At 42.6% G+C, this 26,645-nt stretch overlaps 1 protein-coding gene and 1 long non-coding RNA gene across 5 annotated transcripts; one reads left to right on the top strand and one right to left on the bottom strand.

Annotated features, from left to right (window-relative positions):
• Positions 1-673: 673 nt before the first annotated feature.
• Positions 674-5,331, top strand: LOC123257093. 2 transcript variants are annotated; one of them, XM_044714623.1, is made up of 3 exons: positions 674-1,260; positions 2,806-2,874; positions 2,959-5,331. In XM_044714623.1, exons 1-3 carry the CDS (start codon positions 1,245-1,247, stop codon positions 3,108-3,110), a joined length of 237 nt encoding a protein of 78 aa, XP_044570558.1. In that variant the 5' UTR covers positions 674-1,244; the 3' UTR covers positions 3,111-5,331. The 2 variants fall into 2 exon arrangements, with proteins under 2 accessions (XP_044570558.1, XP_044570557.1); XM_044714622.1 differs by having other exon boundaries at positions 674-1,489.
• A 3,288-nt stretch (positions 5,332-8,619) lies between these two features.
• Positions 8,620-24,873, bottom strand: LOC116655864. 3 transcript variants are annotated; one of them, XR_004310944.1, is made up of 6 exons: positions 24,345-24,873; positions 19,744-20,210; positions 19,599-19,670; positions 9,184-9,356; positions 8,942-9,021; positions 8,620-8,868 (listed from the first exon to the last, which is right to left on the bottom strand). It is a non-coding gene; the product is annotated as an uncharacterized LOC116655864 (long non-coding RNA). The 3 variants fall into 3 exon arrangements; XR_004310943.1 differs by having other exon boundaries at positions 19,599-20,210; XR_006507006.1 differs by lacking the exon at positions 9,184-9,356 and having other exon boundaries at positions 19,599-20,210.
• Between the last annotated feature and the right edge of the window lie 1,772 nt (positions 24,874-26,645).

The following is a 26,645-nucleotide window of genomic DNA, read 5'->3' as shown; positions in this document are numbered from 1 at the left end:
AACTTAATAGATTCACGCATTAAAGTTCAAAGGACACACGGAAAACATTGATTTGGCAGAATCCTCCCCGAGCTTGGCTTCCCAAATAGCATCTGGAGAGGGTCCTGAAAAATCTGCAAACGGAAAGTGACACATATCGCAGATCAATATTAGCGTTGGGCCTTCACAGCGTTTAACCCCCGGCTGCGGGCGCACACATTTACATGTGTTCCAAGCGATTTCGAGTGTATACAAATGTCTCTTTCTGTTAGTGCTACGATTCGGGCCTAATACACTCCCAGGATCCATTAGAAGTGCCAAACACCAATTAAAGTTTTGCACGGATTACCAGCGGAGTGGCAAGCAAAAAAGCAAAAAAATAATACCACAAGCGGCAAGAAATAAAAAAGAAAAGGAAAAACCAGTATAAAGGCATGCCACTCTCCGGTGTATTGGTGTTCGTTGAGGGGAAAGCGAGCGGAAGCGGAAAAGCGGGTGCGAGCGAGACAGCTCGGCCGCAGCTCAGCCATCTTGCTTGCTCGCGTGCGGCAATGGCCTCAGATAAAGGGGCAGCCATTTTTTAAGAGGCGGAGCCAAAATAGCGGAAGCGATGTGGTACTTTTGAAGCCATCGGGGTAAATAGTGGGAAATTTGTGGCGTTCAAAGGGAATTTTTAGCTTGCGCTTCGGTGGATGAGTTTTCTGCGACAGAGGCGAGAGAAAAGTCACGGAGGCGAGTGGAAAAATTACCCGATTTTCCCAAGAATGTGCAGCCGGGGAAAAATCGAGCTATCGGAGCCGTGCATTGCTAAGCGGAAAGCTTGCGAAGTAGCCGAAAAAGCTCAGGCTCAAAAGCTCCAAGTGCATTTAGCGCAAAAACTTGGCAAGCTGCACCTACCATGGATGCCACAAAATGGCGGCGCTGTCTTCGGAATGCCGATAAATCAAAGCACTCTGTGGGCCTAATTTGAAAAATTGGTAAGAGCGGAGAGCTGGACGCAGAGCAAGGCGGCATGGCAGCGAGGCAGCAAGTGCCGCCAAATGGGGAGCGGCATTTCATCAGAGGGAATTAATCAGAGCAGATGAAGCAGCGACAACCGAAAAATAACGACGCGGCATCTCCCAAAGAGCCCGCCGCCTGTTATCTCCTCAATCTCAATCTTTCAGTGCGTGTCCGGCGTTCTTTCAGATGCATCCCATTTACAGGCGAGTGTCGCAGTGTGTGCCAGTGTGTGTGTGTCTGGCGCTTGGTGGCACAGCAGCGGAATGTCACTGTTGGCAAGTAAGTATCCCAAACAGTCCAGTTGAGGGACCCTCTTCAGCGCCTTTGGCGGCGGATGCTGTGGCGGCTGCGGCGGCTGTGGCAGGGGTATATATCCCAAAGCATCCATCAAACCCGCGACCGTTCATGTCAAATTATAAATTCTTAACAAAAAAATTTAAATCTAATTTTGCCTCGGGCGCGGGTCTATATTCAAAATACATAATGGATTTTACTTTGGCCCTGACAAGTACAAGCCCATTTAATCAATAATTAACGTAATCCATCAAGTACAAAGTGTCAAATGCACTCGCGCTAAAAGGATTCCTCCCGAAAAGCGCATCGCGTTGACACTAAGGCTACACAAAAAAAAACCGAAAATAGGAAAATCAAGTTGTCCTTGTTGCTTGACGCTGAAAAGATATACGAAACAAATCCGCGCTCGTCACATCTGCATGTCGAAAAACCAGCAGCCGCACCAACAAAATACGAGGACATGAACCGAACCGAACTGAAAAACAGAAACAACCCCCGTGGCAGGATAACTTTAACCCCTGCTTGCCGTCTGTCACTTTATTAGATATCAACCGGGGCGGAGGACAACGTAAAAACATAAACTGAAACAGAAACACAGCGACAGTGGCAGCAGCTTATCTAAGCCAAAAAGTCGACCCTGATCAACCACTTGCAGGCCCATGGCCCATGGCTCATGGCCGTAAAGATAGCACGGCTCTTGTCCTTTTTTCCAAATGGGTATCAAACTACAAATGTCCATTTTTCAATTTACCTGGCACTCCAGACCACTTCCCACCCCACCTCCGCATCCGCATCCATATCCACCTCCACTCCTCCCCCCCACGCACATAAATTGAATCTGAAATGATACTGTAAGGGATGGGGCGATAAACAAACAAACGGACAAACAGACACTCGGACAAACACCCACCGAATCGGTCTATAAATTAGCCCTTGGCCAGTTGGCTCTTGGTTAGCTGGCGGCCAAAAGACCGTGAAATTTTCCCAATATGCTGACTTTTATTTGCGTTACGAAGGGTCACTCCACCGAACGTCCGGGCCCTGTCCCTCTCATCCTCATTATTCTCATTTGACATCGCACTGGACAGTGTACTGTCCGTGTATATCGTGTATATATATTATATTTGGAAATGCTCGCATTTAAATGTGCGCAAGACCTCGTTTGACGTATGAATAAATTATGGTCTGGACCCTCTCCCTTGGACCCCTTGGACGATCGATTCTTCGGCTAGTTAACATAATTTTTAAAGACAAAGGCAACGCTCTACATATCATCCACGGGGCAGGGACATGTGACATTTCTCCGGTTCAGTGGGGAAATTTATATGCCACAATTTGTCAATTGTTGCAATTTCTCTTTGTATGCGCCTGCATCTATTTATTTACCCAGAAAGGAGACAAAACCTCATAAATAATTTAAATGTTTGTTTTTACAGCCAGAGAGTGAGCTTGCCAAATGAGGGTTCAAGGAGGCAATTTTGATATAAAAAAAATCATACATTATAAACACTTTTTTCCTGCCATTTTCAGACACTAATGCCTACCCCAAGATACTTAACGACACGAAAGGCACATGCCTGGGTAACCTGAGACACCGCAGTACGTATACAATAAGTAAATGAGCTTTAAAATAATTTAGCTATCTTTTAATCACACGTGTTTGTTTTTCCTTTACCTTTTCAGCGGCCGGCGAAGCGAGGTTTCCGCCGAGGCGTTCCATCTTTATGGATGTGGACGATGTCCGGTGCGGTGACGTTTATGAAAAGCCATCGCAGCATCAAAGCCAATTAAGATACTGTGGGGCACATACAAGCTCTAAAGGAATACGCGGCTAATTTCTGCGACAAAGCCGACAAACGATCCGGACGATGGGAGTCTGGAAAGGTGGAGGAGAAGCGGCACTTTTGTCGCAAACACAGGCCGTAAAATTAAGAACTCTGATTGGTAACAAATGTTTTTGTTCATTCGAGTGATAAAAACGTAGCGAACCGAAAAGATATAAAATTCTCTTTAGTGTCTTTCCCAGTGCGGCGATGATAAAATATTTAAATGAGCGCCGAATGGGAAGGTGCTCCACCTCACTCCACAATACTCCACTCTACCAGTTCACTTCACTCCACTCCTTTTTGGACATTTAGAAAATCAGAGAGCGAGTGGTGGACCCAAAACCTTAATGGCCGCGTGCACGCACTGGGCACTGGGGCTTAAATCTGGTATCTGGATATGGCCAACAAGTCAACAAGCCGAAACAGTGGGCTTAAACACGACCAAGGGCAAAAGTGTGAAACACCGACTGGGCGTAACGCCAATAGCCATCGTCGATAACCACTGTGTCTCCGAGTAAGTCGGTCGGCTGTCATGATTAAATAAAAGTCCAATGCAAACGGGCCAGCTAGGATATTAAATTACAGCCATAACTGCTTGGGGACTGACGGTGAAGGTGAAACTAAAAAGGAAAAGGCAAAGGTAAAGGCATTGCCGGCAGGACCTGGACTCAGCTCAGACACATACACAGTGACATCGACCGAACCGGACCGGACCAAGCCCCAAAAGGAATCGAATCAGAAACGGCCACGACAAAATCATAAAAGGCATAAACAGTTGTAAAGACCCAAACCACAAAGGGCGTAGAATCAAAATTGAGCACTAAAATGTTATCGAGGTCGGCACAGATTAACTAGCCCTTTTGCTGTTGACTCGACGACAGGAGACAGAGGACGCCAGACGGACGACGGGCAGGTAGTTCATTCTGAAATATCGAGTGTATCTTAAAGATACTTGTGCGACATTGCGATCATTACGCTGTGTAACAGATACCCAGAGGCAGGGGCTTGTTCCTCGGACACGACAGGTTGACCTGACCGGTCCTGTGTAATCTCTGCCTGTTCGGGGCAATTATAACCATATACAGAATCGCAGCTCCATCCCCCGCTGACAACGACGACCCACAACCGAGCTATTGTCCCGAAAAGACTAAAAAAAATTGTCATTCACAACTGTCTCGCCGATAAGAAGCAATTATCAAAAAGCGGTAAAGGACAGCGAGCAGAGATCACGTTGAATGGCGCCAGTTTCACAATGAATCTCCGTGGTAACGTTAAGATTTCGTCATGGCTGTTTAAGATGTAGGTTACATAAAAATATTTATGGGTTATGTACCTTTTACCCCTAGTCCAGAGATCAAGTATTGTGGGTATAGGACTTAAAAACAGGTAAATGTAATGTGATCTTAGTACTAAGTTCCCCTTGTTCAAGGGTTTAATCTGGAGTGTGGATTCCTAATCCCAAAAGTATGCTAGTATATTGTCAAGACCATTCTATTGTAATGTTAATCAAATTAAAGAAACGGAATAAAACACCATTCGCCCTTTTCAACCCCCAATTGAGGATATCACTGATTGTGGGGAGTGTCCAAGTCGACACTCGTCCAAATGGCAGCTCTTCAAGGAAGATAATTTACCCCACGTGTCGGGGATTACATATTAACTACGGCACTGTTCTCATTTCGGGGGCGTGACACTACAAGCGGCTGCTCTTAATCTTTATCTTTTTGGATAGATATTTATGCTATCATTTAAGAAAGAGTGTTTGAACATTTGTTCGTCAAGAAGGAGCTTATCAAAATGAACACAGGATGGAAGCTAATATTAGGATTCGGAGAAGGTCCCCAGGGAAGACAATATCTTTGGCAATTATATTCCCATACTTGAACGGAATACCTTTATTAGGATTCGTGGATTGCTTGTACACAAATTTGCATCAAAATCTAATAACATCATTTATTTTTTTGGTTTTTTGTAAAATTGGATTCCAACGAAATCTACAAAAGAGCATGGAGCCTGTGTATGGCCCCTGGCGATGGGTATAGGTTGGACATTTTCCCTCCGATTCTTATGCGGAATAGCTTAAACGATTTGTGGATCGATTCTTCATCATTCTGCATCAAAATCTCAGAACGAAATATTTTTTAGATTTTTTGTTAAATTTTCTGGGGGTCCCCATCAAAAACCACGCACAGTGCGTGAAGCCACTATATGGCCCCTAGCTATGGCTATATCTTGGTCAATAATCATCCGATTCTTGAGCGGAATACCTTAATCGAATTCTATATCGATTATCCATCATTATGCATCAAAACCTCAGAACAAAATATTTTTTAGATTTTTTTTTTTAATTTTCTGGGGTCCCCTTCAAAAACCACGCACAGTGCGTGAAGCCACTATATGGCCCCTAGCGATGGCTATATCTTGGTCAATAATCATCCAATTCTTAAGCGGAATACCTTAATCGCATTCTATATCGATTATCCATCATTATGCATCAAAACCTCAGAACAAAATATGTTAAAGATTTTTTGTAAAATTTTCTAGGGGGTCCCCTTCAAAAATCTTCAAATGTGCATGGAGTCACTATATGGCCCCTAGCGATGGCTATATCTTGGTCAATAATCATCCGATTCTTGAGCGGAATACCTTAATCGAATTCTATATCGATTCTCCATCATTCTGCATCAAAACCTCAGAACAAAATATGTTAAAGATTTTTTGTAAAATTTTCTAGGGGGTCCCCTTCAAAAATCTTCAAATGTGCATGGAGTCACTATATGGCCCCAGCGATGGCTATATCTTAGCCAATTTCCATACGATTTTTGAGCGAAATACCTGAAACGATTTGTGGATTGATTCTACATCATTCTGCATCAAAATCTCAGAACAAAATATTTTTTAGATTTTTTGTTAAATTTTCTTGGGGTCCCCTTCAAAAATCTTCGATGGATGGAGCCTCTACATGGTTCCCTAGGAAGGCTACTTCTGGAGACTTTTCTGGAGAGTCCCCAAATAAATCTTCGAAAATGCCCTGGGAAGGTGCTATCGTGGACTCCTTTTTGGAAACTGTATATCCTTAGTACATATTTAATGCATCTTTCAAGCCAACTCTCCTGCTTTCATATTCAAATTCAAATCGGCGCCGGCGCCACCTGCCAACCCGTCGCTGTAGTTTTGCACGATCCAGCTATCGTGTAGTTGTTGTGCTGCCTCCCATCCGGTTCCTGCTCCCTCTGCTCCTCCGCCAGATCCCCCAAAACTGGTCCGAAATAAAGGCGATCGCCAACGAAGCAACTACGGTGTGGCCGTGGCAAAGAAACTGCAAGAACATTGTTCTCGTTAAACAAAAATCATGTCCAGTGCCCTTGGAGGTCGGTCGTGGGCAAAAAGTATACGATCCGATTGCGGATGCGGGCCACACAGAATCGCCACCACCCCCACCATCTCGATTCCATTATAACCGAAACTAGGGAGATAATAAAGACAAGGTCTGCTGGTTGGCCTGCAGGCTGAGGCTGGATGCCTTTGGGTTCATTCAGGATCGAATAGATCTTTAATGACATCTATGCAGACTGGAGACACTCGCATGGGTTATCTCATCCTGCAGATTCGAGGATCGGGGCAGGCGGTCCCGAAAACCGCAATGACCCCGATCGCCGCAGGAGCATTATTGTCTAGCCTCCATTCAGGCCAAAATCCCTACCCGAAAAATGTAAGGTAGGTAGGTAGGTAGGTAGGATGATTATGGATATGTATATGTTTATCGGGAGGAGTGGCTAATGCGACGACACCCCGCTGTTAGGTGAGCACACAGCCGCCTTTAATTGAGTTATACATTCGACTGGTCAACTGGTCCCGTCCCTTCCCACCAGGCTTCCCTCCTTCGGAGCTAGCGGACAATGTTTTGACATAAATAAATGCTTGAATGACTTTAAGTGATGGCAGTTGGCTTTGACTTTCTATGCCCGAAAACTCACATTTGGCATGATTTATGGGGCACGATCTGGCGACTGCTCAAGACATTACTTTCGCATATGCTGGCCCTGGATCTGGCTCTGGATGGAAATGGAGATGGGTTTGGGGATGGTACCAATGCTAATTCGTATTCAGGTAGTAAGCGGAAAACAATAAAAATGTATATTCGCAGCCGTCCTTTGCCATGGCTTTTGGATACTCCAATCAATTCGCAAGAATCGAATCAAATTTATAAGCCATATAAAGGTGATTAAGCACAGGTCTTTAACAAATTGTTTGTATAAAATAATAAATACATTTTTAATGAACAGTTAAAGGAATTTAATTTTAGTGTTAGTGTTATAATTAAATTATAGATATAGGAATTCTTATAATTAATATTAATTGCGTAAGTTTTTTAGATATTATAAATGATCATTAGTATTTTTTTAAGATGCGAAGCTAATAATACTATTTTTTTAACAATTGTAATATATTTATTTATATTTTAGCAAATGTACTCTATAATATAGGGAATAAGGCTTCAAGTGTAGCCTTAAGAGTATAGGCTTGTGCTACATACTTCTGTATAGATCGTATATCCATCTTTTGTATAAATATAATCAGTATATATTTTACATAAATTAAAAATATTTATATTTTAAATTAACAATTTTCTTGCACACATACAAAGATCACTAGAGAAATAAAATGTGCATCCGGTGATAATTAAACGTATAAGTATGCTTTACAAAAGAAGTCAGAAAAACTGAAGCATACTTTATGGCTGAAAAAGAAATGGCGACATGGCTGCCTGTTCAATGGCGTTTCTATGCATGAGATCATGGCCGATCTTTTCTTTGCAAAAGTTCTCAATTTATTGCTTTTTAAATTGAAAAATGTTTGATTTAATAACTAAATAGTTCAGTCTCGCCAAATGTGTGTAAATTTTAAATTTCAAATATCCGGAATTCAATAATTAAGCAGTTTTATGAAAAGGAATATCATTTTGAGGGACTTCAAAATTATTACTTGGAATTAAAGATTTTTATAAGCACATTTTAAATATTCCGATCAAATCTTGCCTATAATACTTTTTGTAACATTGAAAGATCAATGGTATTGATCAATATAATTATTATTTAGTAGGTTAAGATTTGTATGTTTTTTTATCAAAGTTGTTATCCCTTAGAAGTATGATACATAATAATTTTTTAATTTTTTTAATAATTTTAATAATTAAGAATTACGTTTGAATGTTATTTTCACGTTTCTTATTAAAGCATTAATATAAATCATACTTCGTATTTCAAGGCAAATAAGTTGGTACAATATTATCAATTTCCTGAATACTCATATTTATTTTGGCTCAAATATCGTGTGGGCAGATATTAAAATATTAACTCTGTAACTTAAGCAAGTGGGAAATAAAAAAATTGACTTTTTGAATGGAAAATGGGTTTAACCGTTATTCTAAGCCTTCAACCCTTTTGGTCTATGATATATTATTTGGTTTGGTAAAAACAAATATTTAAGTCACACATGTGAGTAAAATGTAACTTAATCTAAGGCAACCAACCACTTTATTGAAAAAAATACATTTCTTTGTTTGTTAGTTAAGATAGTGGAGGTATTATTTTTTGTCAAAGGCTTAAGAGTGTGAGAAATAGTTGGGAGGTAAGTGATATTTTGAAAACTTAAATAGTTTCAAGATTACAATAATCGTGGGAAAGTCTAATAAGCAATCTAATAGGTCCTGAAGTGCTTGTTAAAGATCCATCAAAAACCATCCTTCAGAAGTTGAGTATAATATCTGCAAACAAAAAACTTGTATTAGTATGCATACTAAGTAAAAATAGAAAAATATTATGGGACGATAAACAAACCATGTTTATTCCCTGAGCATTGAATGTACATTTTATAGTCCTTTCACTCTCCGTCCTAGGCATCTTGCTTTTCGGGCCATCTGCAAAGAAATTGTATTAATATTAAAAATATTTTGTAAAACAAAATATAGTATGCATCTTTAAGTAAATGCATTATTTTATCTCATTCGAAAGGGGTCAACAAAAGGTAATATGAAAGAGACACTTCTGCCTTGTGGAGACAGTTTGTCTGGTTGGACTACCTGTTGGATGTGCACACTTTGGAAGTGTAAGTGATGATGCTGGGCCCGGCTCATCGGATAAGAATCTTACTCAATGGATCGAAAATGAATGAATCAATTTTATACCAAAATCAAGTTTATTTTGTCTTAATGTTGGGAATCAAGAATGCATCGGCATTTGGGCTTTTCCACATCTGAAATATCAAGAAGATTAACCGTAAGATAAAGAGTTTCCGGTCAAACAGAATAAATGACACAAAGAGTTGACTACAGTGGCCACTCTATACGTCGAATAAATTTGAGATATACTTATAAAAATTATATAAGTGTTTTACTATGAGTTCTAATAGCTTTCAGATAGAAATTATTCATTTTTTAATAACTATTTTAGGAAATTTTTTTTCCTATTTTGTAAAATATTTATCTTAAATCCTACATTGTAGATTCTATTGCATATCCTTGACCTACACCTGTCACTTTCGTACTTACACCTTAGAGTCTAAGGCTTAGACTATTTTCTTTCTTTTGTTGACTTTACTGTAGTGAGCGGCAAAAGTTTTGAAAAACAAAAGAACTCCTAAATGAAGCCCCAATACATTTGGCCTGTTGAACGGGCATACAAACCAAATAAACACGTCGGTTTCCATTCGTTACCCACACTTCACGGCCAGCTAATTAATGACGTTGGCCGGCTGGACCGATCGGGCCAATATATGTAGAGTGCAGGCCCTATAGAGTGATGCCATTTTAGTTTTCGTTTTCGTTTTTTTCGGACCCCGCTTCGGTGTTCGCTGTTAGGGCTTGGGGTTCTCTTATACTTTCTGGTGACGGTGTCGTAAGTGAAGTGCCAATAAACACGTGATTTACTTAAGCTGCGATCCAAGGGGCAGGAGGATCTGGAAATGGACGTGGATGTGGATGGGGCTGAGGTTGAGGTTCGGGATGTGGGCTCGTTGGATTTCAGAGACAGTCAAAATCATGGGCCTTATCGCTGCCATCGGCCATCAAGATGCCGCTCATTAATTTTAAAATTAGGCGGGTTTTCAAGAAGAGCCCCGGGAGAGAGAAATGATGTCCAGTCGTCCACCTTTGGCTGAAGACCGACCGACTAAACTGGCCATCCCTGGACCCTGTACCCGCTCCCTGTTCCCTATTCCCTGTTGGCTGGTTCCCCGCCCTTCCCTCTTGGAGATCCAGGGCCTTTGCCGGTGCATTTCGACCGACCATGAGTGCATAAATTAATTAAGTCGGTCGGAATGGGAACGTGTCGACCTTTTGTCTGGCATTGTAGCGAAGATGGCGGCTGTGGCGACTCAGACCCACTCGGCTTGGTCTCTTCTCGGTCCCAGACACAGAGCTATACAGATACATTCTACTGCTACAGATACAAATACAGATACAGATACACATGTGCATGTGGTCCGTAGGACGTTGTAAATTAAAAGCCGCGGTTGGGTCCTTTATGCATACACTACACTGAGTCATTTGCATTTTGGCCCGGACCAGCCCGCTCCGGCAGCCTGATTATGAAAGATGCTGCGTGGGTGATAAATGGTCCTGTTGTCAGTCCCGCCCGGACTGCCCCAACACCCCTTGCCATTTGTTGCACTTTCAAAGGCCGAAATTTCCGCCCTTTCAACCCCATCGAGGCCAGCCCCTCGCTGGGAGATTAGCTGCCGTCCTGGCGGGGATTTATATTTGCCAGTTCATCCCTTCCAGTGGTGCTGACAAGGGCCGTGGACCGAAGCCAAGGGTAGCCAAAAGGCTACACAAATCTCTAATAGATCCCGATTGAGATTTAATTATTTCACTTAATTTTCTGGCTGACTTCGTGCCTAACTTGGCTGTCTGTCGTTCACTCTCCGAACAAGTTAATGAAGCGAATAAATTTCTTGGCAATTATTTTGCGGACTGTTTTAATTGACCACAAGATGCTCCCGGGCCCCGGTCCAGGCTTGCATAGATAAATTTCTGAAGTGGCCGAGAGGAATCAAAAGGATAAACGACAGAGCCACGCAGCAGGACTCCACTAATTAACTAATTGGCAAGTCATTAACCCAGAATCCCTCTGATTCCTTCTTAAGTAGCCGATTCACCTGACAAGAGTGTGATCTTTAACGTGTGTGCTGGGTGCTCCTTTTTTATTGCGGCAAGAATGATGTGACTTAAAAGCCAGCATCATTTGCATTTCAGGCCGGACTTTGTTTATGATGAGTGATTGTTATGAGTTGTCAGAAAGGCATGCCACCCATGGCCGTTAAGCAGGACGAAATCCAGCAGGATCTTCTGGAGTATGCCGTCAACATATGCAAATAGACCTGTCTGCCAAGGACCAAGTGCAGTGTGTGTGGCTTTTCCACCCTCGCCGGGTGAAACATAAACGTGCCACACGGGGTACGAGTCTGTCGACACCGCCCCTTGATAACAATCAACCCCGAATGTCGACGGTGGCGGCTTTGGCGGGAGTTTACTTTAATGTTTTGACAGTAAAATAAACATATCCAAGTGCGGGTGTTTTTCGGGTGCTGCGCATGCACATGGGGACTCGTGTGAGTATAGGTATGAGTACTCCAACCCGAACCCACTATCCTGGCCCTCTACGTATCAATGTGCCGGCATACACACGTGCTAATACTCCAAGAGAGGGGGTCCAAGCACATAGATGTCAAATATAATTCATCATCCAGGCCCACATCAAAGACAGCAGCCTCAGCAGGTCTGGGCAGTGGTCTAAAGACCACAGGGCAGGACCAACAGGACATACAGGACTCAGGCAACCGGCTAACGCAAACACAGAGCGGCCAACGTACTGCCATCATTATGTCTTGGCCAACTGTTTTTGTCCGGTCAAGTGAGCCAAGTTAAAAAGTCCTCTAGTCAGAGCTCTAGGTTTTAGAGGAAAAAGTTTAACAAAAACAGGAAGTACTCAGACATGACTTTAAATAGTATTACTTTTTTCTTTTTTATTAAAATCTAAGCACAGCTTTAAGGGGATCTTTTGGACTCTATAAGTTATGAAACATTCCTTAAATACTAATTCATAAAAAATTCATCCCTTTAAAGTAAACCATTCTATTTCTATCAGTGTATAGTACTTTGTAACCAACTTTCCGCTCTTGATTCCCACTGCTGAGGAAACTTTTTGTTGCCAGCTAGCACAGGACTTGTGCCAATTGCTGAACTTATTTGAGTTCCGGACTTTTTGGAGCAGCTCTGAGGGCAAAAAGCGGCACTTTGGTCGAAGGTTTCGCACGACAACGTCCTTTTAAATAATTAATGTCAATTAGAGACGAATCTAACTTTGGCCATCAGTCGTCGCAAAAGGTATAGTCCCTTACCTTGCCAAATTCCATGGACATGGACCTCAACCTGGATCTCGAGTTCTCAGCCGTTTGGGCTGTCTGTCATAAATATTTTATAACATCAATTACCAAGCACTTAACTTTCATGAATTTAATACGAAAGCCGCTGCTGATAGCCCGGGGCAGACACTCATTTATCTTCAATGTGTGCCCCGGCAAAGGCAAACCATCAACACTCCGAGAGCCGTCATTTTTTCCATGTACCGTTTTCTTCCTGCCAGGACAAGTGTAAGCCGGCAAAAAAAACCACACACACTCTCACATATGCTGCTCGATAGTGTCGGTAGTATCGGCAATAGTCCATCAGGATCGACCATCCCCCCGAAAAGGGACTCGCAGCAAAAAGGAAACCAACACTGCCGTGATTTACTTCCCCTTTGGTGAGCGAAATCCCAAAATAAAATAAAATTAAATACGCATCAGGAGCACAAGTGCTCAAGGCTCGCGACCAGGTCTCTCCAGTCGAGGTCCCTCGTCTGGCTGATAAAAACAATATCAATAACCCACCCAACTACCCAGCTACCCATCCACCTCGTTCGAGTCCTGGCGAAAGGACGAAGACTAAGCCACAGTCACTGTATCGGATGAAGCCGGCGCGTGCCGATGACGCACAATTCCCCCATTGATATTCATGGTCGATTTTCGGGCCGATATACTACTCCGTCCCGGAGTGCCCCGAGAGCGGAAAACAAAACGGTGCCCACATAAATAAATAAAATTTATGGCAGCTATAGCATCGGTGAGCCATCGTCCCAATTGGATTTTCGTTCTTTTTTTTTTGTTTGTCGAGGGGGCACTTGTATAGTGGAGCTTTGATATGCCCGATTATTTCTGTTTGATTGTTTGATTAGATCAGAGAGGGGGCCCGGAATCCGGAATCCGGTGAAATGTGGCCGAAATAACAACCCGCTTAGTGGCATATGTTGGCTTAATAAATCCTTCAAAGGGTCAGAGTGCTTTCCTGTGATTTTGATGGATAATTGTTATCTGTAATCTACCATATAGAAACTATATTTAGTTGCCACAAGTATTGTTATTCTTATAAGTTATTAGTTATTGATTAAAAATAAATTAAAGAAGCTAGTCCCTAAAATCTGATCAGAAAAAAGTCAAAAATCTTAAACACTTCATAGTCCTCTAAAAGTATTTAACTAATCCGGATACAAGTACGCACCCCCGCGACGAAGGATTGATTTCCACTCCAGAGTCAGACTCCTGACTTTCTACCTCTTAATTTCCCCAACCCAGACCCCTGCGAATATTTACATTTATTCCCGGCGAAAGTCGAAAAGGGCTCTCTAAAGTCTCGGTTTATCTAAATGCTGCATTGTGCTGCTAAAGTGTCCCCTGAGATTTTCCGAGGCGTTGAAGCGTGCCACCCCGGTTTTCGGGCCAAACAAAATGCAGTGGTTTCCGGTTTGCCGGCGACCCCAGGAGCTCGGGCTAGTGGGAGTTAATTCGCCAAAGTCAGTAACCTCATCAAAGAACGGCTAACCGTCTGTCTGCAGTCCGTTGGTCCATGGTCCTTACTCCGGAGTCCTGTAGACTTGTGCCTGCCTGCTTGCCTGGGGGTGTCGTCGTCGTCTACCGCCGCCACATTAAATTCACGCCAAACGACGTGAGGCGCATATGTTTATGAGTCTCGTCGAGATTGAAAGCCATAGATGGTGCAAGGATCGGAGGCAGGGTGGCTTCGAGTCGAGTCGAGTCGAGGCGAGAGTGGAATGCCCATGGTTAACCAAAAACGAAACAGGACGCTCCGTGCATAAAAGCCTCATGGTCACCGTTTCTGCCTTGGCCTGGCTCGGCTTGGCTTTTTGCTCCTCGCCGCACGCTGCCTGCTAATGGATTTCGTGTGGCACTGTGGCAATGCCAATTGAAGGGTTACGGGCGAGGGCGAGGGGGTGGCAGAACGCCTCGCAGCATGCTTTCAATTTACTTCCACTTCCTCCGCCGAGCGCCGGCTCTCTGTTATTGTTGTTGCTGTGACTTACGCACCGTGAATGAATGCCAAAGGGCAAGGGGGAATGGTGGGAGGGTGGTGCCCCGAGGGGATGCGATGGGATGCCACAGGACTATGCAGAGTAAGAAATTTACATTTTAAAGTTCAGACTTATTATTTATGGAATTTAAAAGTATCAGCTCTTAAAAGTTTTAGGCTTTCAAATATGATTTTTTAAAAAAATATTCATACGGCTATTACGTAAAATTAATTTTTAAAATATCATATTAAAAATACGTACTTGTTAAACATAAAATGCTAATTTCTGCCACAGAATTCATTGAAAACCCATCTATCTAACTCCTTTCTGTTAGATCTTAGGATTCAAAAGTTAAGAGTAAATTCAACCTACTATAAATACTATCAAAACCGTAAGTAAAATTTTAAAAATTCAAAAAGAGATTATAATTTAATATCTGTATAATTTCTCTCTGTGTACTATTGGGCTTTTGGTGCACGCGACTTTCACACTAACGTAATAAAGAGCTCAACGACACTCAAATTGAATACGTCTCATGGTGCGAATGCCGTAATGATTTTCTATGTGGAACTCGATGCAGATAATGGGACAAACTCCTGCCACCCACTCAACCACCCAACCACCCACCCAACACCCCTTCCACCCATCTACTCCCCCGTTTTTGTAAAGGGCCACCCCACGTAGTGTCTGCGGGCTGGGCGTTTTTGTTTTTGTTTGCCTGGTGATAGAAATTAACCCCTCAATTGAGGTTGAATTTAATTTGGCGCAAAATGGCAAGGGGGTGTGTTCCATCCGGCGGAGAGTGTGTGTGCCTGGGTGTCCTTTCCGGCGGCTGCTCACTTGGCTGCCGAAAGTAATATCGCTGTTAACGCTAAAGGGCCATTGTCAAATTGTCTCTTATTAATTATGATGATGCGTGTGCCGCTTCCCAACTGGAAAGGGGGAGAAAAGGGGTGGCTGTGTGTGTGTGTGGTGTGGTGTGGAATGCAAATTTCTGGATCTGGCGTTCTTTAACGTAATTTATTGCGTCCTGGTCGGGGCGGCTAGCAGGCTGGCTGCCTGGCAGGCTTAGAGTGAAAAGTTAAAACCGACGAGGCAGGGTGCTTCCAAGGTCTATGCGATGAGTCTTTCGGAATCCTTTCGCGAGGGGGATGAGCGAGTGGAGTTTGAAGATAAGGTGGACCCGGAATCCGGAGCTACTAGTACGGGTGAATTGATTTGGGGCGAAACTATGCCCGGCACCCATGCGAAGTTTGCTTAATTTAGCCCAAACAATGGGGCTTCGGTGAACAATGGCGGAACAATGCCATCATCGGAGCTTTGGGGCAGAGACACACACAAAATCCACCCACAAAATCGGTTTATGGGCACTCCAAATTCAAATCGACAGCTCTTGAAGGAATTTCTTAACAAGATGGCCATGAATTTAAAGCCTAAAATCAATGAGCCAGCCTCAAGCGCTTCATTGTCTTAAACTTTTATGGCTTAATTACGAATTAACTTTTGTGAATTTTCATAAACTTCAACGTCATGCTCTGAGCCAACAATCTGTGACTAAACTAAGGCAACGAACACCTCAGGTGTTGCCAGGATGCCACATTTATGTGGACTTATAGCCGAAGCTGGCTTCGGAGCTGGGTGACCCCCAAAGTGTCACAATTTATGGAGACACAGCAAGTCGCCTAGCGCCCGCTGATCGCGTCTCGCGAATCGCGTTTCATTCACTGGCGATATTTCACTGCTTTATTAACTTAATTTCATATATCACAACTGCAGGCGCCACAGTCGCTTGTAGGGCGTTTGAGTGGATATTTGAGTACCAGTACCCCAGCAACCAGCTCCAGCAACCACTGTCGTCTTGGACAATCCACTTTTGACCAGGACCAGCTGTGGTGCGCAGCTTGAGCTCGTTACTTTGATGCATTTGGGGCGCGCGTTTATTTGTGGACGCCACTTGAACAACAGCAGGGAACTACAGTTGAAAAAATGATTATAAAATTAGAATTAATAGGGTCTCTATTAAGATTAAATTTTTTACAAGTTTTATATCAAAAGTATGCATTTTAAGAAGCCATTAATTAGACTCTTTAAAGTACTACCCTAACTAAAAAATTCTTCTATTTGAACTTGAAACTAAGCTTTTCTTTTTATCGTATTTAATATAAATTTTAATTATTTGATAACCTCTGTTATTATTTTATGTGCATTTCTTGCTCTAAAAGAACTTGTTTTGTCCTCGGGCAGTTGCAGTTAGCAAGTATCTGGAGTTCGATTAAGATAGCTCAACAAATCTGTGGCCCAGACCAACAATGCCCAAATTGGCAACATCACTCAATTGATTTGCGAGGTTACCCTGAGCTCCCCATGCCCTCCAAACCGCGTCTTTGATTCCCCCATCCTACCCTGCCCCCTGACACACCAAAATCGAGTGTTTTTTATGCCAGCGACCGCCCATTAGCCACATGCGCGCCTGCGTGACACAACGGCATCAATCAAAGTTTCACCCGTTCCCATGACGTATGAGTGTGTGTGTGGGTATGTGGGTGGGTGTATGACCCTTGAGATAGAAGAGGGGGTATAGGAGGGGGAGGAAAGGTCGATGAGGGTGATTCCTGCAAGGACTTTGGCTATAGGCGTGTGTATTTTGTGTGCCGGCTGCGCGTAAAAAGACATTTTGACAAATTCAAGTAGCGCCATCTACACTCGACTTTAATAGCTTTTATACTGCTTGTCACGATATTTCATCAGTCACAGGGCCATGGCCCAAACCCCTGCCAAAAAATAGAACCGATCCCACCAAGCCGCGGCCAAAGGAGAAACAAATGGATTGACACACACACATGGTGGCAAACGGTGGCAGGAAAGGAATGCCCCGAAAGGAAGCGCGAATTTTATTCGATGTTATTTCCATTTGAAAATGAGTTATTGACACATGTAGCCAACCCCCTAGAAACCGCAGGACCTGCTCCACTGATTCTGCCGCGTAGGGAGCGGGGGAGTATCCTTTTAACCCCACAGACCCCCACCCCCGCTCGAAACAATCACAACCCCATTGGAACATTGCGTGGGAGCGGCTGGGCCAAGAGTGCGCATAAATTTTGGCTGCCAAAATGGGGACTTCCCTTTTGTTCGGGCTGCCCCTTCTCCATCGCCCCTTTTTGGTCAAAACATTACACACTTGCCTCGTTCAGATTGCGATTTGCTTGCTGGCTTTCTTTTCCCCGATTTGATTTATTTTATTTGCTTTGTGCGACGGCGCCCAATGGTTTATTAATATTGTAGGCGTTGCTAGTAACGTGCCGCCTTTGTTTGTTGGCCAAGTGATGGTGATTCGCCTGCCAGCCGGATACATTATTATATTACGATATTCCCACACCGAGCCATGCCGAGCCACACCGAGGGAGAGCGGTTAATCAAATATCCCCTCATTATGGTCATAATAACATCGGGGGAATACTACACGAGTTATTGGCTTTGAGGTGAGCGTTTGTTGGTTTAGTTTGGCTAATTTGGCGATTCAGTTGGACGTTCAAACAAAACACTTAATAGCCAGTGGAGTGACTTGGGTTTTTGGAGCGATAGCTTATAAATTTTCGGTAATATTTGTATTTTAAATGAGAAGTTCAAGGTTTGAAATGAAAGTGTTAAAGGTAAGTCACAAGTTTAAAGTTTAAACTACAACAAAGAGTTTAAATTACTTATATTATTAGAAGTTGGGATAACATATAATAATTCTGATCATCAAGAAAATCTGTTTAAATAATACTCATTATTAAACAAATCCTCTATTTAAATAATCCCAAAACTGACCCTTAAAGAGCCTGTCTGGCATATTCCCAACAATTTCCCCCAAAACAGACCAAGACTTCAAAACTAGTTTGATGACTGATTGATGAAGTAGATGAACATTGAATGTACATACAAGTGATGTATGGGTGTGTGTGCCACATTAGGTATTCATACGCACCGTAGTCTGGCTACTGGCTTCTGGGGGAGGAATAAACTCAAACGAGTAGGGACTTCACATGCAGAGGGACTTGGGGAGGATGAGACGAATATCCTGGGGCCGCCCAGGCGCTGTTGCTGTCTGATAAATCACATATTTTCGCTGATCAAATCAATCTAATTGACATCACTCAAAATGATGGCGGAAAAGTTTCCACATTCATTTTCGCAACAAAAAAAAAACGAGAAGAAAAAATGCGAATAAATGAGTTCCTCCCCCGAGTGAACGCCCCCCTCCGGGCACTGTTTTGCCTTTAATGGTGGCTCTGTTTTGCTCTTGTGGTGCGTTCCCCAGACCCACATCCAGATTCACCTCCACATCTCTTCTATGCGGTAAAGCAGCGTGATTTATTTTCATTCCGATGCCACCGCTACCGCAGCCACCCGCCTGCTATCCTCTGCCACTTTCACCGCCACTGCCACCCAAATTCGACGCTCCGTCATCCTGACATTCGAATTGAAATGCAAATTCTGACGAATGTGCGCTGGTTTGGCGCACATGCCCCACGGACGGAATGGATACGGATACGAATCCGAATGAGTATGTGGATATGGACGGGAGGATGTGTGTTCGCCTAACGGCGGATTGACTGACGAATGACTCCCGGCGACAGTAGGCGGTAAATGAGCGAGAGCCATCCATGTGTGTTACTTTCAGGGATACCATGTACTCGTACTATGCCAGATCCATCCACATAGATTTGGATTTGTGTATACCTTCGCATGTGCGTATCATTTCACATGCAACCCATGCCATTTGAATTGAAAAGCATCTCATTTACTTTCGCATCATTATTTTTTATGCCAAAGGACTCAATACCCTCCAGCCGATACCCTGCGTGTCCAATTGATTTCGGGAGTGGGGTTTGGCTTCAATTGGTATCAAGATAAATTCCTTCTTTAGTTAAAATTTGTATAGATGAGAGTTCACTTCAAGGACCTTCCTTCTCCTAAAATTAAAGCCTTTCCTTGTAACTTTTCTATCGGGAGTTGTGTTCTTTTTTGGCTAAAACTTTACATAAAAGCCTACACCCTCTACGTGCCACATGGTCTATGTCATTTACTAGCACAGATGGTTAATACTCACCCCTCTGTCCATGTCCAGCATCCATCCTACTCTTTTAATGAAAGCTTTCGGTTTCGTCAGTTAATTCAACATCTGCAAAATGCATGCATGTACATATTTTTAAAACAATGTCTGGCAGCCAAGAAAGGAACGGGGATGAGCCTACTTAAAGCCTGCATCATCCAGGACGAGCCGGAGACCGTCCATCAACCCGGACGTATGTAGTACGTGGTGTCGGCCAGCATGTAAATGCTGCTTACAGGCCCAGACAATATTAACAATTCCCCGCAAGATCCCCGACGACACTCCTCCACTTGAATAGTGTCCCTGTGTGAGTGGACATTATATGCACATAAAGTGCTCATGCTCCAGCTCCTGCTCATGCTACTGCTCCTTTAAACTTCTGGCGTCCTGCGCTGTTGGTCCTTCGTCCTTCCTCCACCTCCGCCATAGCGCAGCCTTCACGACACTCGGTTGCCATGTTTGTGTTTTTGCCACCGCCGTCGCCATAGACGGGGCTGCTTCTTGGCCACGTTAACAACTGTATCCCTTGTGGGCGCTCTCGTTTGATGTAGACGAGGATGTCCTTTGTGCCCAGTAGGAAATGCGGCTAGGCTGTGTCCTGGAATCATCCTAAAAGTATGCAGTAATATTTGATTTTTTATGTTGGAACTTTTAATAATCTTATTAGAGGTTAGATAATATAATTATGTATATATAATTATTAAATATTAAAAAAAAAATTTCAAAATAAAATTACATTTTTAAGAATTTATTATCTAAGTTTTTAAAACTAAACCATAGTTGGAAATGACTTTTCAAATTTACAAAAAAATAGACAAAAAACTCTGCCCAAGTTTTCAACATATTATATGTGTACCTAACACTCACGTGGCATGCAACTGCTGATGTGCCTCCTTTAGGGGCATGTGTGTGTTCTCCGTTGTCAGAGACGTCGTCGTTGTTTTTGGCCGTGTCGGTCTCGGCGGTCCAGTCCAGTTCAGTTCAGTTCAGTCGCAAAGTTGTTCAAGTGGCAGCTTAATTCGCATAAAATGAAAACACGCTGTCTACATTGTTCCTACAACTTTTGGAGTTTTTTATGGCACTTAAAATGGCTGCTAGACAAAGGCTTAACAAACGGCTACTGCAGGATATCTCTGGCCTGTGTGGCTCACTTTATTGCGTCTGTGGTGGCGTATTATTTTTGCCAACTTGCCAAGACATCTAACAGGCTTATTAAAGGTGTCCATACCGATACAGACTTTTTCCTACCAAAAAAACTGATCGCCTCCCATAACAATACACCTCCTGGGCCGAAAAATCAATAAATGCAAATTCATTTTTATTGTTAACATTTAAATAAAAGGTTGGACTTCATGGCCAGTATACAATGTAAAAAGGCCGGGGCATGCCACCGCCGATAAACCAACATCAATGAAAGCACTCACATATATTTTTGTACGTTTTTTTATAAAATCACCGTTCTTCATCCGTAAGCGCCAGACCTTTGCGGGCCCAACTCTACCCACCTGCCACAAATCAGACATCAGACACCGGAGTGTTAACTGAAATCGACTACCGGAAATCCCATTTTTAAAGCAGGTTGTTTAAAGCTACTTAACACTTCGCACACCTGCAATTCCAAATTCTAATCGATTTTTTGAACAATTGCGTGCATATTTAATATTTAATTAGGCATTGTGGAGAAAAATATGTCACCCGGTAGACAGAATAATGAAGACATTATATAAGAATTTAGGTAGAAAACATTTCATTTGCTTCCTGCCATTGGAGGCTGGCATTTTTTAATAGCAGTCGAAGGGGGGATTTTGCAGGAAAAAGCGTGCCAAGCGAATGAACAGCTTAATCGCCAGCACGAACACTAAATACACACTGTAGCGGTGGCTCTCGCTAAAAGCGACCCCTAAAAACAATAAAGCAAACCTGTTCCCCTGCTGCTAATCGCTGGTCTTTTGGTCTTTTCATAGCTGGACGGTTTTGGCCAAGAAGGCCTCGAGACCCTAACCTGAATTCGTGAGTTTCGAAATTAATTTTCAAGTTAGGGTTTGGCGAGGAGCCCCTATACCTTTCAGAGGGTTAAGGAAATAATTAGAATTATATTTATAATATTAATAGATTTTATAATCCCCTACCCTGTCTCATTTAATGATGAGAATGGGCTAAAAGCATTAATAACTTGTGTTTGCTTGAAATGGAAAATTTGCAATCTTTGGCAATAATTTACACCCATAACAAGGTTTCGCAGTGAAATGTGCGTGCCGTTGCGGTCTTCATTAAAATTAAAATTCATTTCGCTGAAAAGTCTCTCAGCCCGGCTGGCAGATGGAATATATTCAGGCCGGCATGCCATCAAAATGAAACAAATTCTATCTTAGTCGAACGCGAGAAGCAGTTGCATGCTTAGAAAGTAGACACGATCCTAGACTAGAGGCCATGAATATTCAAAGGGGCTCTCGCATTTTATGCCTAGGAATGTGGAAATTGACCCAGAACAAATAGCACAGACTGCGCGGCTACGGGCTGGAGGCACTCCGATATGTTAAATTCATTTTTGGAAACAATCAATCGACTTGGCAACACATTGCAATTCCCACAGACGAAAGCAGGCAACGACCCTTTTTTTCGTGTAGGTCCAACTTCTTGCTCCACTGCACCCAAGTGCAATCCGGTTGCATGTGGCAAACTGGCCGTCACCGTTGCCGATGCCGATGCCGCTGACGATCTGCGGTGTTGCTGTTGCAGTTGCAGTTGCAGTTTAGCGGTTATATTCTGCATAAATGAATATGTAATTTATTTTATTATGGTGCAAATTGCGAATTGAATTGTTTTTAATTATTCCATACTTCGCTGGCAACCGCCAATTTTTCCAAACCGCATACAAAGTCTAGCCAGCCAAGGTGGTAGTATGCTAAAGGTCTAAACACGAAAACGATGGATTTCATATTTTTTTTTGTTTTGTGCATAAAAGCAAACAAAATACTTTTTTGTCCAATAAACACGAAACAAAACTGATAATTATAATGGTTGTTTTTTTCGAGATTGCAGAACCTCTTACTAAAAATTAAATAATAAATTCAAACAAAAAAGTGCTTTGTTATATTTTTCATAATTTTATAAAATCATAGTTGTTGGCCTCCTATATATAATAAAAAAAATACCTATATTGTTCTGCAAAAAATCAATGATTTTGTTTCTTAGTTAATAGTATTATTGAAAATAAAATGTAACTAAATTTAATTGACAAACACTCGTGTCAAAAGACAAAACAATTAAGCCACCTCCAACTAACCCAAACTAGTCAATATTTATGAGTTGTTAGCCCAGGTTTAAGCCCCAGAAACAAAGCCAAAAACTCACAAAACAAACAAAAAGTAGATAAATCATAACACTATTCTGAAATCGACCTGTGACATGTGCACTTAACACATACTTTAGTTTAATACATTTTATGACCGTACTCGGGACCTTCAAACTGGCCCGGGAACGGTATGCAAATTTTTGCTTGCGTTTCGTGTGCGCTTCAGAGGATATTGTTTCGTTCTCTGCCTTTTGGCCATAACAAGAGCCACTAGAGTGGCTAGTCGACTGCCACTGAAAAGCCGGCTGCGGCTTTCTTCAACTAATTAAAAATTCCAGCGCCGCAATTGCGAAATTGGTCTCTTATCGGTTGTATTATCGACGCCACGAACGCTTAAACATGATGCGCTGATGAATAGCTGCCCAGCCAGAGTTCTGGGCCCTCTACACTCTATGGACCTGGCCGAAACAGGGAGGGCCGTATCGGGGACTGAGGAGTGCAAGCATATTTATGAATATGATTATTTAGCCCATGATAAATTTTTTTCCTCTACTGTTGCAGGTTTATTTTGCAATGTCGATGGTGCCCGGCCAAAGCGACGGAGGCGTTTTGCGAAACAATTTCTGTTTATGGTCCCAGACACGCGACGAACATAGTTGCGTGGCTTTTCATCATACGAATAAAAAATGAAAATAACAAGCTCTGGAGAAAACTCTTAGGAGCCCAGCGTTACCTTCTTTCGTTATTTTTCCTTAAAACCATTGCATGGCGTTTCTTTATTTGGCAACTTGCAAAAAATTAATAAAAACACATGCTACAGTCCAATGGTCCAGCGCCTCTGATTGCAAAAATACAAATATGAATTATAAAATAAGAACTTGCGAAAAAAATTATATTTTAAAATTTAATATAAAGTTTTGCCTTGGAAAGAACCATTTCTTATAAAGAATGGAATGCCCTTGTATTTAATATTATCATTTGAAGGCTTGAATTCTTATTTGAAAGCTTTGAATCTAAGTAAAAACCTTTTCTTAATAAACAATAAAAAAATATAATATATTAATTCAAAATGTATAGTGATTAAATTATAATTATCAAGAAAAATAGTTCAGTAAATGCATAGTGTTAGAAGCTCTAATTTATAATTAACCTATATTTTAAGCTTAGACTGTCATTCTTAAGAAGTATAGTATATAAAGACTACATTAAAACTTCGAGATTATTTAAAAATGATTTAATCTTGACCTATAAGCTTCATTTCGATTTCATTCATTCTTTGAATATTTCTAATGATTTATGAATACTTTTGAGTATCTTTCAAAGAACTAAACTTTCTAGACCTCTTCGTAAATCCGACTCAAAAATGCATATATTATATCTAAATACAACCTATTTAATGTACTATCTTAAAACTTAAAGTCCCTAGTAAAAAAAGAAAAAATATTTACCTGAAAGTGCCTCTTAACATGTATTTTTTAGTAGTTTGTAGTGACTTGTAGGCATATTGCCGTTGGCCGGGCCTGAAGTGCTGGGGCGACGTCTTCGACGACGACGCTGACGGGTGCAAAGTCCACAGGGCCGGGGTCACTTGTAAAGCTTCACGGTTGCCCGGGGGTCATGGCGTTATAAAACAGCCCAAGATGTTGACAAGCACGTGACAGTAAACTTTGGCACTGGCGAAATAGTTTCGGGCGTACGCCGGCACATGAGTTGTTGCTGCCGTGTGGAATTTGTTGATGTCGGTTCCGGATCCAAGTCCGGGCGGAAGTGGGGGATATCCCCTACGCCCAATCAGGGGCACGCACTTTTAAGGCCGAAAAAACACACTGTGACTTGCTCGGGGTTCACCCAAAGCCACCCACTGACAGCCACCCACCGCCTGCCGCCCACTGCCACCCCACTGACGAGGCAACCTGTTCCGGGCCATCCGGATCCACTCTCGCCCATGATGTGAGCATTACCGAGTTCGAGCGCATACTAGTTGGTGTTGCATGTTCGCTTTTGGCCAAGAGCTTGTTGCAAATGCGAGAGAGAGAGGCCCGGCGAAAGAGCCAAGGCCGGAGAGCGAGCGGGGGTTGCATTACGATAAAATCCCACGGTGCGCGCATGTGCAGTGGAAAACGGGTTTCTCCTGCCGGCGGAACAGGGACAGGTAGCTACCAGGTTGGTTGGCACTCCTCTTTCCAGCTGACAGCGGACCACGACGGGGCACTGCCGGGCGGGCGGTGGGCGGCAGGTGGCCAGCGGAGGGTGGTGGGCGGAATCGCAACTGGAACTGTGGCAACGCGACGGGGAAATCGCTCCGCCTCTCGGCCAGCCGCGAAATACGAATATGGCCAAAATGCTTTCGGAGGCCTTGGTATTTTTAGGTTACGATTTTCCTAGGTTTTAATTAGTGCACATGGTCAGGCGAATGGGGGAGAATGTGCAGTGAGTGGGTGGTTGGATATTGCTTAGCCCCCCATCCTCATTCTCAGTTCCTTTGATCCAATTTATAAATAGCATAGAAATCGCAAGATAGCCAATTAAGAGACTGGTGATCGAAAGGCAGAACTTTCCTTTCAAGGACTTCCTTTTAGTCCCATAAGTGAAAAGTAAGATATATTTAAGCCCTGTTTGGACTTAACTTAATAATAATATTTACTTGATAATTATATTTTTAAAACTACTAACCTATCAAAAATGCACTATTTAATAGAATTTCCGCCGTGTAGGAGTGCATGTCCGTGGCCATGTGAACACCCATATATTAGAACTGGGCGTTGGGCTGAGAATGAGATTTTGGAAACACGGGTATGGCAATGGGTGTGGGCATGGGCTATGGGATATGGCTGCGCAGAACACGATATAATCAGGCGAGATGCAGACCCGAAAAGGGGCCTAGCCTGTTCTTTGCCGAAAATTGCATCCATGTCATGCATGCGCATCCATTCATTACCTAGTGGCTGAGTGGTTGGAAGACAGCGTTTGGCGTTTTGTATCCCGGCAAATATGCCGTGTTCGCATGTTATCCCAAATGTCCCTGGTAGCTCAACTGGGCCCGGATCCCCTTCCCCCACTACCTTGTCATCCTTTTGCCAGCCGGACCAGACAGTGTGTACTTTATTTTGCCGAACGAACAAACATCTTGTCGGACGAGCAAGCAAATGACTTTTCCCTTACCAACTTTTTGGCGTTTTTGTTTCCTCTATCGGTACTAGTCGTGTCCGTGTCCTTTGTGTAAGGATCAGAAATCCTTTCAGGTGTTACGGCGTAATGCCAAAATATGGCATTCATTTTTGAATTGCATACAAGCTTGGCAAAAAGTAAGGCCCTATCAAATGAGGAAAGCTAGCTTTGGTCCTAGATGAGGCTAATATACCCTTTAACAGTTTAATTGTTTCTGTTTGCATATTATATAGATTCATATACATAAAATTTAAATCCATATTGAGACAGTTCTTATAAAATAGATACTTGAGTAAGTCCGAAATTCGATAAGTCGGTTGATAATCGACCGAATGACGAATGTTATCCGATCTTAGATCTTCGAGTACTACCATCTTCCATCAAAACCGGACCAACTGCATTTTGATCCATTTTTTGTCATTTTTCAAAGGGGTACCATCATGATTTTGGCTAAAAAATGGGTCCAATTTTTTTGTGTTGTTTTCCCGTTTTTTTAAAGCGGATCGACGGGCAAAAGTACTCTGATTCACAGTTCGTACTTTGTTTTCGAATCAGTTACAAAATAATTAAGATATTCACTA

The sequence above is a fragment of the Drosophila ananassae genome, chromosome 2R (assembly GCF_017639315.1).
Source record: "Drosophila ananassae strain 14024-0371.13 chromosome 2R, ASM1763931v2, whole genome shotgun sequence".
In the NCBI taxonomy this organism is placed as follows: Eukaryota; Metazoa; Arthropoda; class Insecta; order Diptera; family Drosophilidae; genus Drosophila; species Drosophila ananassae.
Note: the sequence above shows the minus strand (reverse complement) of the source record. Positions and strands in the feature narration are given on the sequence as shown.